The 11,504-nt window shown below is 53.2% G+C and overlaps 5 protein-coding genes across 5 annotated transcripts; 2 read left to right on the forward strand and 3 right to left on the reverse strand.

Moving 5' to 3' along the window:
• Positions 1–28: 28 nt before the first annotated feature.
• BU26DRAFT_85854 (amino acid transporter) lies at positions 29–2,710 on the reverse strand. Its single transcript, XM_033836415.1, has 11 exons — positions 2,512–2,710; positions 2,425–2,452; positions 2,231–2,336; positions 2,025–2,157; positions 1,737–1,975; positions 1,655–1,678; positions 1,543–1,603; positions 932–1,484; positions 789–877; positions 523–733; positions 29–374 (listed from the first exon to the last, which is right to left on the reverse strand). The coding sequence occupies exons 1-11, from the start codon at positions 2,538–2,540 to the stop codon at positions 165–167; spliced, it is 1,683 nt and encodes a 560-aa protein (XP_033679767.1). The 5' UTR covers positions 2,541–2,710; the 3' UTR covers positions 29–164.
• A 171-nt stretch (positions 2,711–2,881) lies between these two features.
• Positions 2,882–3,261, forward strand: BU26DRAFT_568764 (uncharacterized protein; the record flags this gene model as incomplete). The annotated part of the gene is made up of 4 exons (XM_033833802.1): positions 2,882–3,001; positions 3,058–3,105; positions 3,159–3,169; positions 3,219–3,261. The coding sequence occupies 4 exons, from the start codon at positions 2,882–2,884 to the stop codon at positions 3,259–3,261; spliced, it is 222 nt and encodes a 73-aa protein (XP_033679768.1).
• Positions 3,219–5,331, forward strand: BU26DRAFT_522534 (uncharacterized protein). The gene is made up of 4 exons (XM_033829810.1): positions 3,219–3,756; positions 3,812–3,902; positions 3,952–4,882; positions 4,934–5,331. Exons 1-4 carry the CDS (start codon positions 3,642–3,644, stop codon positions 5,168–5,170), a joined length of 1,374 nt encoding a protein of 457 aa, XP_033679769.1. The 5' UTR covers positions 3,219–3,641; the 3' UTR covers positions 5,171–5,331.
• BU26DRAFT_85850 (kinase-like protein) lies at positions 4,931–8,873 on the reverse strand. Its single transcript, XM_033836414.1, has 6 exons — positions 8,365–8,873; positions 8,134–8,313; positions 6,263–8,083; positions 6,073–6,215; positions 5,812–6,019; positions 4,931–5,763 (listed from the first exon to the last, which is right to left on the reverse strand). Exons 1-6 carry the CDS (start codon positions 8,776–8,778, stop codon positions 5,332–5,334), a joined length of 3,198 nt encoding a protein of 1,065 aa, XP_033679770.1. The 5' UTR covers positions 8,779–8,873; the 3' UTR covers positions 4,931–5,331.
• Positions 8,874–9,206: 333 nt separating this feature from the next.
• BU26DRAFT_86461 (inositol monophosphatase) lies at positions 9,207–10,705 on the reverse strand. Its single transcript, XM_033836417.1, has one exon. It carries the CDS (start codon positions 10,566–10,568, stop codon positions 9,534–9,536), a length of 1,035 nt encoding a protein of 344 aa, XP_033679771.1. The 5' UTR covers positions 10,569–10,705; the 3' UTR covers positions 9,207–9,533.
• Between the last annotated feature and the right edge of the window lie 799 nt (positions 10,706–11,504).

Here is an 11,504-nt window from a genome sequence, read left to right on the forward strand (position 1 = left end):
GGGACGGCATAGAGCCGCCTTTCTTTAGAGGTTACTGGAATGGCCGATTCTCAAAGCCCCATAAAATACAGGTGTACTAACGCTCAACTCAGACTTTAAATAGACCTGTTCACTCCCTCCAGCACCTTCCCAAACATACTTCTCAAAATCGCAAGTTACAGATCCTACCCAGGACCAAACCCCGTTACCACGGCCCCCGTCTTCGGCGACAACCGCTCCTCCGACATCTCCGGAAACGGCGATGCCAGCGGCGGGCTCAATACGCGCGTAGCCTCCTCGTGGTTCTCCTGCGGCGACACCTCGTCCGGCTTGTACCACTTCAGGCGGTCGAGCGTCTGCGAGAGCACGGCGAAGTCGCTGCTTGTGCGGACCCACTGGCGCCGGTTGATGAGCTTGAAGATGATGAAGAGGGAGAGGAGGATTATGGGCTGGACATAGATATGTTAGGTCGCGACCGAGGAGGGGGTATCGGCGGATATGGGATGAAAGGGTGTGGGGAATGAGGGAAGAAAACGGACTTACAGCAGCGTAGCCAATGGCGACTTTCGAAAACGTGACGGGCGTGTCCCACCAAGTTGCGCTGCAGAAGGCGAGGACGACGAGGCAGCCTGCGACTGCGGTGATGGCTGGGAGTGGTTGCGCGAAGCTGAGAAGGGTGAAGGGCTTGTAGGTCTTTACGCCGCGCTTGAATTGCTCGTAGTCGTCGGCGAGGTGTTCGTCGCATTTCTTTAGCCTGCATAGTGTTAGCAGGAGTATTTGGCAACCGGTTTGGGGGAGATTTGACGAACCAGAGATAGTATCGGAGGTATGCGAGGGAGAGGGCTGCCCAGCAGATGAGGCAGCTTACGCTTGACGATATGCGAATGATTGTAATAAGCTAACAGCAAGCAAGTTAGCGGAGTCGAGTAACCTTAGGAAGAGGGTGGCTCACATATTGCACGGCATAGCCCTTCCTCAAGTTCAGAAACGGCAGCCAGATGAACGCCAAAGCCGAGAAGATCAGAGCACGAGCCGGGACACCCGTCTGCGGCACAACGAGCGAGAAGCTGTGCAGATGCCTTCCCAGCCACGACGTCGTAGGCACGTCCAATGCAAGGCCATACAGCGTTCGGGATGCGACGTAGAGAGAGGTGTTGCTCGCAGAGAGCACGCTAAAAATGGTGGCGCCATTGAGGAAACCTGCGAGGCCCTTCTTCCCCCAGTCCCAGAGCGCGACGACGGCCGCACTATCCGAAGCCGGGTTTACGGGCTCATTAGTGTTTGTGGCGCTGTCGCCTATGCCGCCGTAGATAGGAGGGAGGTGATCCGACGTGTAGGAAATGTTCAAACACTGGCCGAGCATGCAAAGGAAGTACAGGGCCAAGGTAAGGTAGGCTATGATTTGGGATGGGAAACGGAGCGACTTTGAGGAGCGCGCTTCGAACGCTGTGACGGCTACTGTTTCTATGCCTAGGAAGCCGAAGGCTACTATGGGGATGACGTAGCTGTTGGGGTTGTCTTATTAGATGCGAGATGAAGTAGTATATATGAGGCTTAACGTACCATAAAGCGCGGTACTCGTTGCTTATGAATTGCGGGTTGTATACGAATCCGTCTTGGATCGCTGGACCGATTAGTATGTACATGGATCCTTCACGACACTTGAAAAGCTTACGTCCATCTTTAGACCAGTAACCCACTACAAGTTTGATTAGCTTCTTCTGAATTTGGCAGGAGAGAAAATAGACATGACTTACTGTCTGCCGCCATCACATACAAGACGATAGTTGTCCCAATGACGAGCGCTATCTTGAGGCATCCACCAACAGCCTCGATCCAGCCAAAGGTACCAACGCCGACAAGATTGATGCCTACCATGATGCCTGGCGTGACAAAGTAGAATATGATGATCTGCCATACCCGGGTAAGGCCCCAATACACGGCGAGATTTGCGGCTGTGAGGTTCTGCGCGGCAAAGATGGAGGAGTATGTGAACCTGCCACAGCTTAGGTAACAGCTCTTCAAGATAGCAGAACGGTTCTTACCAGTAGGCAATGCCGATGACCCATCCCAAGTCCTCATCGATGAAAGCGCGGACATATTCGACGATGGCATTTGGCGCGGGGAAAAGCTGCGTGAGTTCGCTCAACCCTTCGGAAACACAGATTGCAATGACGCCTGATCAAGGGGCTAGGTCAGTATGTGATAGATAGACCGGGGTTCAGTTGGCAATGAGAAAACGCCTGCTTACCCATAATGACAAGGGAAAGAAGGGCGCCTCCTGGGCCAGCGATTTCGATGGCAGAGCCTCCATTGCTGAAAATGCCTGCCCCTATCACAGCAGTGATGACAACGAACTATAAAAGACGGCCACAGAGATCAGTACATGTCAAGGGTTGTATGGATAGCCGTTGGGAGGACATGGAAGGGGAGTTGCTTGCGTACTAGGATCTGCCAACCGCGAAGATTCTGCCTATTCCCGTTAGCGCTCGCGTCACTACCCAGCCAACCGTTCGGCAGATCAGCACTCACTTGAGGTCTCGATGGCGTCGCTCCGTCATGTTTCAAACCCGAATTCGACCGCACTCAAACAGATCCAATGTCAGTCAGACGGGACGTTGCATCAGGCACACGCGATCCGCGGCGCAGCCCGGTCATTTATTCGACACCGGGCTGCCCTGAAAGAAGGCAACTGAACGAGGCTGAGGTACCCTCGGCTGCGGTGCCAATGTCTGGTCTCGCTTGGGGTGTGGGAGGCCTTCCCAATGGGGGCCTCTGGTGCTCCAGCTTTGTGCGTCGTAGACGCTGCGGCGGCGGCGGGCGATGTAGCGAGGCAGATAAGTAGGCTGGGCCGAGCTGCTCGCGGCATCTGAGAACGCCCTTGCATACGACATATCGCGCGATGGTTCTCAACGTTATCGAGCCGGCGCACTCGCGCTACATCCCGCTCGCGGAGCTTCTGGAGGACTTTCTGAAGGAGAAATTTGGCAAAGACTACCCGGATTACGACTACAATATCGAGGTACGCTTTGGCAATGAAGATGGTTCGCAACGAGGTTGGCTGATTTAATGGAGCAGCACGTCTGCGATCGGTGGACATTTGAAGCTCCGGAAAAGGTAGACGAAGTACGCCGCGTATCCCAACTCTACTAATGTAGCATCATGCTAACTCAGAGCAGGAAGAGATACTGTAGGATTACTGTCTTGACAGCGTGGCAGCCAATGCTTATTCATTCCAGGCGGTTAATCGACGAAATCGAATCGAAGCAGAAGAAAGATTAGTAGGCAGGGCGATCGGTGGATGCGGATGCGGCTCTGGAGGATTACCGGTCAAAGCGGGCTTGTACGGCTGTCTTATCAAATACCATTTGCTCATTTCTTCAAAGAAGGCTGTGCGGCTGAGGGTGTGCGCCTGCATATGTGCCACGGAACGTCCAAGGTTGGCTGTGCTGCTGGCTGCGTGACCTCCGCGAGTGGGGACACCAAGGCAGCTCGGAAATCCAGCCTTGTAGGCTTCATTCCCGACCGCAGCACTCTGACATTATTTTCCTGCCTGTGGCATCGACCGATGCGGATCTCAGATAAAGGTGACCGCGTGGGTTGCATGTGAAGCGCGAATTTCGTTATCTCGCTACGTACTGTACGAACAGCGCATGACCGATATGCCGAATCAAAGCACTCAGCCTCGCGAATGGCCTTGGACGTATCCAAAGTCGAGAGCCCTGTTGAAGGATGGAAGTGATGCGGTAAATATCCGGATAACTGATGTCTCAGAAGGTAATATCAATTAGCAGAGAAGGCATTGCTGGGGACGGGTGCTAATGTAGCGCAGGCCAATACCGATCCACGCCATGTACTTCATCCAAAGAAGCGCAAACCGCACTCGCTGCCAAGCCACATGACAAGACCAGAATACGCATCATGTATGTCTCTCGAAGCCTTGGAAATATTTTTGCTAAAGGATTCGGAAAGATCGATATATTCAAGAAGAACAGTGGCCCCATTGGACATCACCACAGATCTGCTAGAGCAGATCTTCGACAGATACGCCGTGCATCAAGACTTTGCAAACGTGGTGTCCTCCTTTGGACAGGATCCAAACATAGCGGAGGGAAGCAGTAACAATGCGACCATATACACCAAACAATCCGGAGACTCCCACCTTTCCTACCAAATACGCTACGTCGAGGAAAACCAACGGGGCGGCAACAATCCCTGGTCACTTCGCCATACGGGCATATACCATCACCACTCCCCAAACGGAGGCCCGGATGTCTTCATCCTCCTCCATCCAGTTCGCGAGCCCGGCCTCGAGACCGTGATATCCGCACTCGACGGAGATGCCACGACACGGAGAGACCTCTGCAGCAATCCCTTCCTCCTGCACACCTGGCTCTTCGCCTGCTACTTCGACAAGTGGCGCTGGTACTTCCGCTACCTGGGCGAGCGCTTCGCCGAAGAAAACAACCCCGCCATGGTCGTAAAGCCGCAGCACGCCGAACCAGTCTCCAGCTTCCTCCGCGTCCAGCGGCTACGCAACACGAACGACTTCGTCCTCTTCTCGCGCGCCTGCTGCGCCGGCAACCTCGATCTACTTACGCGCCTTTCGCAAACGCAGATCGAGTTGCTCAAAAGCCTAGATGAGCTCGACGCCCACAAGTCGAAGATGCAGGGGTACATCGAGAGCGCGGATGTGTTGAAGGGGCGGGTGCAGAACCTGATCGATCTCGTCGGCTACACCTTGACGCTGCACAACCAGCTCGAAGCCGCGAAGATCGATACCGAGCTACGGGACCTAACCGAGGGACTCAAGCTGCTCACCGAAGACACGGTTGATGACAGCGCCACCGTTAAAATCATAACCTTCGTGTCTGCTGTATATCTGCCTGGCAGCTTCATCGCAGTACGTTGACGATTTCCCCTTCTAAGCATCGCCAGTTAACGCCCCTCGCAGACACTCTTCGGAATGAACTTCTTCCTGTTCAACCAGGACTCCAAGCGGCTAGAGATCTCGCCGGATTTCTGGATCTTCATCGTGTCCTGGATTCCATTGATCCTGGTTACCGCTGCGATATACGTTCTCATTTTGTATATGGATGCGAAGCTGAAGCGGAAGGCGTTCCGGTGGCCGTGGCAGACGAGGCCGAGAAGAAGGGTGTCCACGATTTCACTCTCTGAGAAGGTTGGGTAGTTTTATTACTGCTTAATTCCGATCACGAAGGAACGGAAAAGGACGGGACTAATACAAAGATACGATAAACGCCAGATCGGGTATCACATTGTTATATACGCATTAGCCTTCCGCAACGCCTTGATGAATGAATAGGCTATGCCCAGAGCGCGCCGTCATAGTTACCGTGGTTCAGCCACCACTGGAATCATGATGATCTTCCCATCCGTCGTGCATAGGACGATCATCAAATCATCCGTTCCCGGTACTGGAACCACCTTCATTTGTGCTCCCTTGTCCACGACGCCCTTTAGTTCGGCGACTGGGTCTTTCCCGGCTGGCTCGATGACATGCTCGCTTCCGCCAGCAATGCGACGTTCCCATATTCGCGTGTGTCTGAGGCCTTTCTCGGTAACGAGGAGTGAATGATCGCCGTAAATGCATGCAGCAACAGTGTTTCGAATTGTGCTCATGTTCTTTGGCAGCGTATGAATGACGCCGCGTTGCGTGCTACGGATCTGAGCCGGGAAGAAAGCGTCTCCTTGGGCTAGAATGACGCAACCGAGATAGGTGTTGTAGGGAATGATGGTAGCGGTAGGGCTGCCTTGTTGCTTCTAGGAGCATGTCAGCGCACTCTTCTTGGTCTGGGTCTATTGACGTACAGATTGATAGCTTCCTTCTGAGTCAGCTGGAAGTACTATCTTCTTCTCGAACTCTCCGATGCGGAAAACTGATAAGCAGTCATCCGGGCGGCCAAATTGCCATGCGTACAACAGCGTCCCATCGTCATTGAATGCGGCGTGTGTAAAGGAATGATCGTTCTTCGCTCGAACTATTTCACGGAAATACGGATCTTTCATCAGCTCTCCTCTGAAAAAGCGTTAGCTGATAGCGCGCTGTCTATTGGTTTCGAAGTGACTTACTCCACGACCGTGTATATTATAGACTTGCTGGACACGAAGGCAAGAGAACCATTCCTGGAGACGGCAATGGTGATAAGGGACGCCAACCCGTCAAGCTCGGATCCGGTCCAGACCTGTGCAGACATCCGATTTGTAATGTATACCTGACTGTGGTCAGCTAGTATGTAGCGAGTGAATTAAAATTACTTACCATTTTCGCGCCGCGCGTTGCTGTGCCCCAAGCGACTAGATAGTCTCCTGCCAAGACCACCTTTGCCCAAGCTGCACCGTTGGGCAACACTATCGGATTCGCTAACACTCCCCACCGACCATCATGCTGTTCATGTCTATCCGCTAATAACAGGTCGTATAAATGTATCTCCAACTGAGACTTCTTGATCTCCGTCAGATAGGCGACGCGCCGTCCAGAGGAGCAGAGGGAGACACAAACGATCTTTCGCTCTGATAAGTGCTTGGGAATGATTACGACGGGGGCGTGGATCTTGCGGAGTTTGTCTTGATGTATTAGCACACCATGACAGTCTTTTCGTGACGCTATAGAGGTAGGCCGACCAGACTCGAGTGTTTGCGCAGTACTCGGCGTACTAAGAGAGTTTTCTCGCTCATGACTGATGCCCAGACCGTTTACAGATCCACGTAACGGCGGACTGAAGCTCTGGGGATCGGCAACGCTGTCTTGCCGGCGTGATGTAGGTGATTGTATGTTCTCTGGTAACTTCGGTTGCGATTCTGACGCGGAAGCAATCGTCATGGGATCCACGGATTCGGCTTGCGACAGGCTACGTGAGCCTTGGCCTGGGGCTATACGGTAGCTTAGGAGAGTCTCTTCCTCTATTGTGTTGATCCGCTTGATGGACGGTATTGAGACTGGAACGGGCGGTGCTGGGGAGGGAGGTATCTCTGGTGAAGGCGGTGGAGATGGGCGCTGGGAAGGGCGCCTCTCCAACGGGCAGTTTGGCGGATAACCACCTGGAGCCCTAGCGGTACTGACATGGCTTGCGACATGTTGCATCTTGATCAATAACTCATTCGCTTTCGGTCTTCGGGATCCGTCAACGTCAAGAACATCCAGAATGGTCTCGACGCAGCAGTTGATAGCATCTTTGGGGAATGTATACCTCTCCGGAAGCGTGCGAAGCCAATCGATAATCCAAGGTCGCACACGATAAGACATCTCAGTCTGATCCGCTTCCAACGTCCCGTGGGAGTACTTTTCGTAGAAGTAGTCGTTGCGGTATCGCCCTTTGCGCGCTCTGCGGAATTCTTTGACGAGTTCTGCTTGGCCCAACGAGAAGGCAAGGACTTCGGAGAATATGCACCCAAAGGACCAGATGTCTCCTCTTCGCCCAGCCCGCCCTTCTCTAGCATTGTTTCTCCTCTCGTGCAATTTATTGTCGGTGTTTTCGACCTCTGGAGGCTGGTATGCACCAGGGTCTCTTCGTGGCGGCGTGTTGATGGTGAGAGTCTGATAGTAATCTCGAACTGACACCAAGTTTGATGAGTCCGACTCGTCATCTTCCTTGAAGGCAGAAATACCGAAGTCGGTAAGCACCCACTTGCCGACCGTTGATGGTCCATCGTCATTGTCGATTAGAACATTGTTCGGCTTGAGATCCATATGCGCGAATCGAATCCTATTTTGGTGCGTCCCGTGCGTGGTGATGCCTTTGTGGAGCCACTCCAGGGCGTGAGCAAGATGATGCATCTGCATGCAAATATCATTGATCATTGCTCCTTGCTCGATGCGTGGAAACCGGGGGTTGAATTTGTAGATTCTGGTACCCTTAAAATCATACCCTTCGCGTAGGAAGATATCGAGATCAAGATGTTCCGCCCAAGGGAGGAGGATGAAGTGCTCGCCCTTGTGGTGCAATATAGCGAGATGGAGGCGGATGTTGTGGTGTGAGGTAATACTCTCCTTGAGAACCTGTAGGTTGTCAAGTTCCCGTCTGGCATCGTTACGAGCAAAGCCTCGCTGAGGATGGAACCTTTTGCAGGCAACATATTTGACCTTGAAGCGTCAGCCTATGGCCCTAGGTTCACTGCAAGGATCGTTCTTACTTCTGAATTGACCTGTGAATAGGTCCCGTCTCTATCACGAGTCCGAAAGTAAAATGGCGATATTCCGACTCGATCTACTCTCCCGTACGCACCATCCATGTGGTCTTCCGAGACAACTTCAAATGGAAGCCGACGGTCATCCTCAATCTGCTTGACTGCAGCTGTTTCGTAAAGAACTTCCTGCAGACTGGTAAGCGGGGAGACGACACCAAAGGAGGAGAAGGTCCGTACAGGAATGAACAGGTATTGCTCGTGGCGAAACCTTTGTCGGAGAGCAAAATCACCAAAGTCCGGAATATCGTCGTCCTCCAAAGGCAGGCAGCTATCGGAGCATAGCACTTCTCCATTTCGGCCGAAGAAGTGAAGTCGGAAGTCGTTTAAGAACTCGTGTGCATCGATAAAGACCAGAATTGATAAGAATCTCAGCAGCTGGCTTCGAATGACTTCGATTTCTGTCTCCGTCGGAGTGGCGGGATGGAGCGCGCCCGAAATGGTTGCTTTGCAGTTGATTCCAGACCAGGCATACTGGACGTCCTGATAGCGGATATACGCGTCGGCGATCTTACGCGAATTGACGATGTGGCGGGCCAGGTAATCTTTGATCTCTTTTCTTCGAGCCTCAGCCGTTGCAGTCGGCGGAGGCATACCGGGTCATCGTAGATTGACAAGGAGCTTGTCGGCTTGAGGGAGGTCGTTGAAGGGATCGTTGGTTGACTAGGCTTCCTTGGTAGGCTGAGCTGAAAGTCGCTGCATCTGAGGTTACGCAGGACACGGCTGAGAGCCTCAAGGGGCTGAGGGCGCAGTCCTCTGAAGCGCGCGCCTTGTGCACTCTGCTATTAGCGTGCCATTTCTTTTATCGCTTGGCTCAATAAAAGCATGCAGCCAGACACGAATGGTGTGGCCCGTAGTTGGGAGCCTGGAAGAAGTGAGGCAGACATCTCGCCAACGGTTCCGCGGGGTGTGTTGGCTGGGCTGCATGGTGGCGTTCGACTGCGCCACGCCTTGTACAGCCGAGCAGCGAAAGCGGCGTTCTCATAAAGAGAATCGAGTGATTGTGACTTTGGAAGGCTGGACGGTTATTGAGGGACGTTAGGTTATGCGGAACGAGGGCTGAGACGAGTCATATTGAGATTATGTCAGCAGGACTCCTGATTCAAGAAAGAGCCATCAAAGATCACCGCTGTACGATTAATATTCAGAGAGATTGCCTTATTTCGAAATAAATTATTCTATTGTGCCTTTCTATCAGGCTATGAGGCAGGGGTATCGTGCTAGCAATGCTCATGACAGAGCCCAACAAAGGAAGACAAACTGCTGGCGGTCTCATGCTTTCAACACGAGTTAACCTCCAGCTCAAGCTTTTGTATCCTGCATCAAGGTGTGAGATCCTGACTATACACTCAGAATACAAACCTCCGGTCACCCATCAGTCCCCAGAGCTCCTTCACAACACCTTCCTGCTCGGCACGCTTCGCGCCTCGAACAGCAAAATAGAGGCGGCCCTCCAACGTTGGATTCCAATCACCTGGATTTGCGCTCGCGACTACGCCGCCCGCTTCCTCCAGAATAATCCAGCCCGCGCAGACGTCCCAAATCCACACTCCGCCTTCCCAAAACACATCCAGCCAGCCAGCCGCGACGTAGCAGAAGTCGAGGGCTGCAGAGCCGTTAGAGCGGATCGAGTGCACCATTGCGCCACCTGAGGACTTGGAGGTCATCAGCGTCTGCGCGATGGACGTTCGGAGATCCCAATTCGAGCCCTGGCGCTGGGAACCCCATTCGATGGCAACGAGGCAGTCGTTCAGTGAGGCAAGAGGTGCCGGGATGGGTCGGAGCGGAAGGCGCTTGGTCGAGCCGTTAGCGGTGGTGAGGTAGGCACCACGATTTTTGATCGCGGTGAACAAATCGCCTCGGAACGGATTATAAACAACGCCGATAATGGGCTTCTTCTCGACTGTCAATGCGAGTGACACGGCGGTATTCGGGAAGCCATGAATGAAGTTGAGGGTACCGTCGATGGGATCGCAGACGAAAGTTGGCTCATCTCCCAATTTCTGGCCGTCCTTGAGTGTCTCCTCGCCAAGAAAGGCGAATCGCGGGTAGGCTGACAAGAGACGTGATTTGACCATATCCTCGACAGCTTTGTCGGTTTCTGTGACGCGGTCGCTGCTATTCTTCTTGGTGTCGGATGTATCGACAGATGGATCGGCATCAACCATCATCTTCCCGGCGGTCTGGGCAATTGCGACGAGTTTGTCTTGAATGATAGGTAGCATGGACTCAGTCATAGAATACTTGGCGAGAGTGAAGCTTAGATCCAAGGGCGATGAGCACTCGGTTGTGGGGGCTGTAGAGACATCTGAATTCTCTGCGCTGCTGTCTAAGGAATCGGCTAAGCTGAGGACATCGAGGCGAGACTCGATGAGTTGCTCCATGTGTGGCGATTCGTCGGTTTGGCCCCGAACTCGAGATATGTCGGGGGACAAGGTTGAAGATTCGCCGCTTGCGATGTTTGAGGATAAGATAGCCGAAGTTGTGTAGTTACGAGGGAGAAATGGGTGCTTTGTCGACGCCTTGGACCGGTCTGCGCAAGACTATTTATACGTGGTAATCTAGGGTTAGACCTGTGCGCGGACACGCACGGCGGACGTTGTGGAAGAACAACGGTGAGCGACGTGAATGGTAAGCTACGTGAAAGTGGAAGGATAATGGTGTGCGACGTTAACGAACGAGCCGGAAGCACTCGTCTTATTCGTAGCTCGCCAAGGCGGTGTGGTGAACGTGCTTGCACAATGTCAACTTGTCACCCGGAATCTTGTCGAATAGGAAGCCGCGGGTGGCTTTATCTCGAGCAGAGGTCCTGACGAAACTCCCCATGGCGGTCATATCCTGATAAAGCGGCCGTTTGAGGGTATACGCTAGAGGCCGGATCGTGGACGCCCCCTCACCGGCACGTCGCACTCGTGAAAGCGGGTCCTCTGGGCTCCCTGCAGGCGTTCCCAACACGTCTAGAGCACTGATAAGCAAGGGTTGCCCTTGTCATACGAAGAATTCTACAATGCTACAATGCTCTGCTGTAATACTGGAGCTTGTTTCGAAAATCCATTTGAGTCGCAGCGACCTGGAGCCACGCAGTCCGGTCGTGTATTTGCGCTTATCCGGCTTCATGTGAAAGACTCTTCTGGGGTAGTCCAAAGGAGAGTTAGCCTTTAGTGCGAGAGCGGGGAGGACTGGAAGATACGGTCTGGAAAGCGCCGGATTCTTGCGGCTCTTGAGCTATGCATGCAAGTCTGGGGTAGACCACCGCTAACGGCTGAGCTGCCCTATAACTCGGAAACATCCATGCATGAGGTACCCATCAAGTACCTTGA

The sequence above is a fragment of the Trematosphaeria pertusa genome, assembly GCF_010094035.1.
Source record: "Trematosphaeria pertusa strain CBS 122368 unplaced genomic scaffold BU26scaffold_14, whole genome shotgun sequence".
Classification (NCBI taxonomy): Eukaryota; Fungi; Ascomycota; class Dothideomycetes; order Pleosporales; family Trematosphaeriaceae; genus Trematosphaeria; species Trematosphaeria pertusa.

What these genes read in the sequence shown, in the direction of transcription:
- BU26DRAFT_85854 (XM_033836415.1), bottom strand. Translation starts at nt 2,540, where the DNA reads ATGACGGAGCGACGCCATCGAGACCTCAA. An exon ending in GTCATCGGCATTGCCTACTG is followed by an intron (nt 1,976 to 2,024) that starts GTAAGAACCGTT and finishes AAGCTGTGGCAG; the next exon opens with GTTCACATACTCCTCCATCT. An exon ending in TACCTCCGATACTATCTCTG is followed by an intron (nt 734 to 788) that starts GTTCGTCAAATC and finishes AACACTATGCAG; the next exon opens with GCTAAAGAAATGCGACGAAC.
- BU26DRAFT_522534 (XM_033829810.1), top strand. Translation starts at nt 3,642, where the DNA reads ATGCCGAATCAAAGCACTCAGCCTCGCGAATGGCCTTGGACGTATCCA. An exon ending in AAGACCAGAATACGCATCAT is followed by an intron (nt 3,903 to 3,951) that starts GTATGTCTCTCG and finishes GGATTCGGAAAG; the next exon opens with ATCGATATATTCAAGAAGAA. An exon ending in TGCCTGGCAGCTTCATCGCA is followed by an intron (nt 4,883 to 4,933) that starts GTACGTTGACGA and finishes CGCCCCTCGCAG; the next exon opens with ACACTCTTCGGAATGAACTT.
- BU26DRAFT_85850 (XM_033836414.1), bottom strand. Translation starts at nt 8,778, where the DNA reads ATGCCTCCGCCGACTGCAACGGCTGAGGCTCGAAGAAAAGAGATCAAA. An exon ending in ATTCACAGGTCAATTCAGAA is followed by an intron (nt 8,084 to 8,133) that starts GTAAGAACGATC and finishes TGACGCTTCAAG; the next exon opens with GTCAAATATGTTGCCTGCAA. An exon ending in CAGAAGGAAGCTATCAATCT is followed by an intron (nt 5,764 to 5,811) that starts GTACGTCAATAG and finishes ACATGCTCCTAG; the next exon opens with AAGCAACAAGGCAGCCCTAC.
- BU26DRAFT_86461 (XM_033836417.1), bottom strand. Translation starts at nt 10,568, where the DNA reads ATGGAGCAACTCATCGAGTCTCGCCTCGATGTCCTCAGCTTAGCCGAT.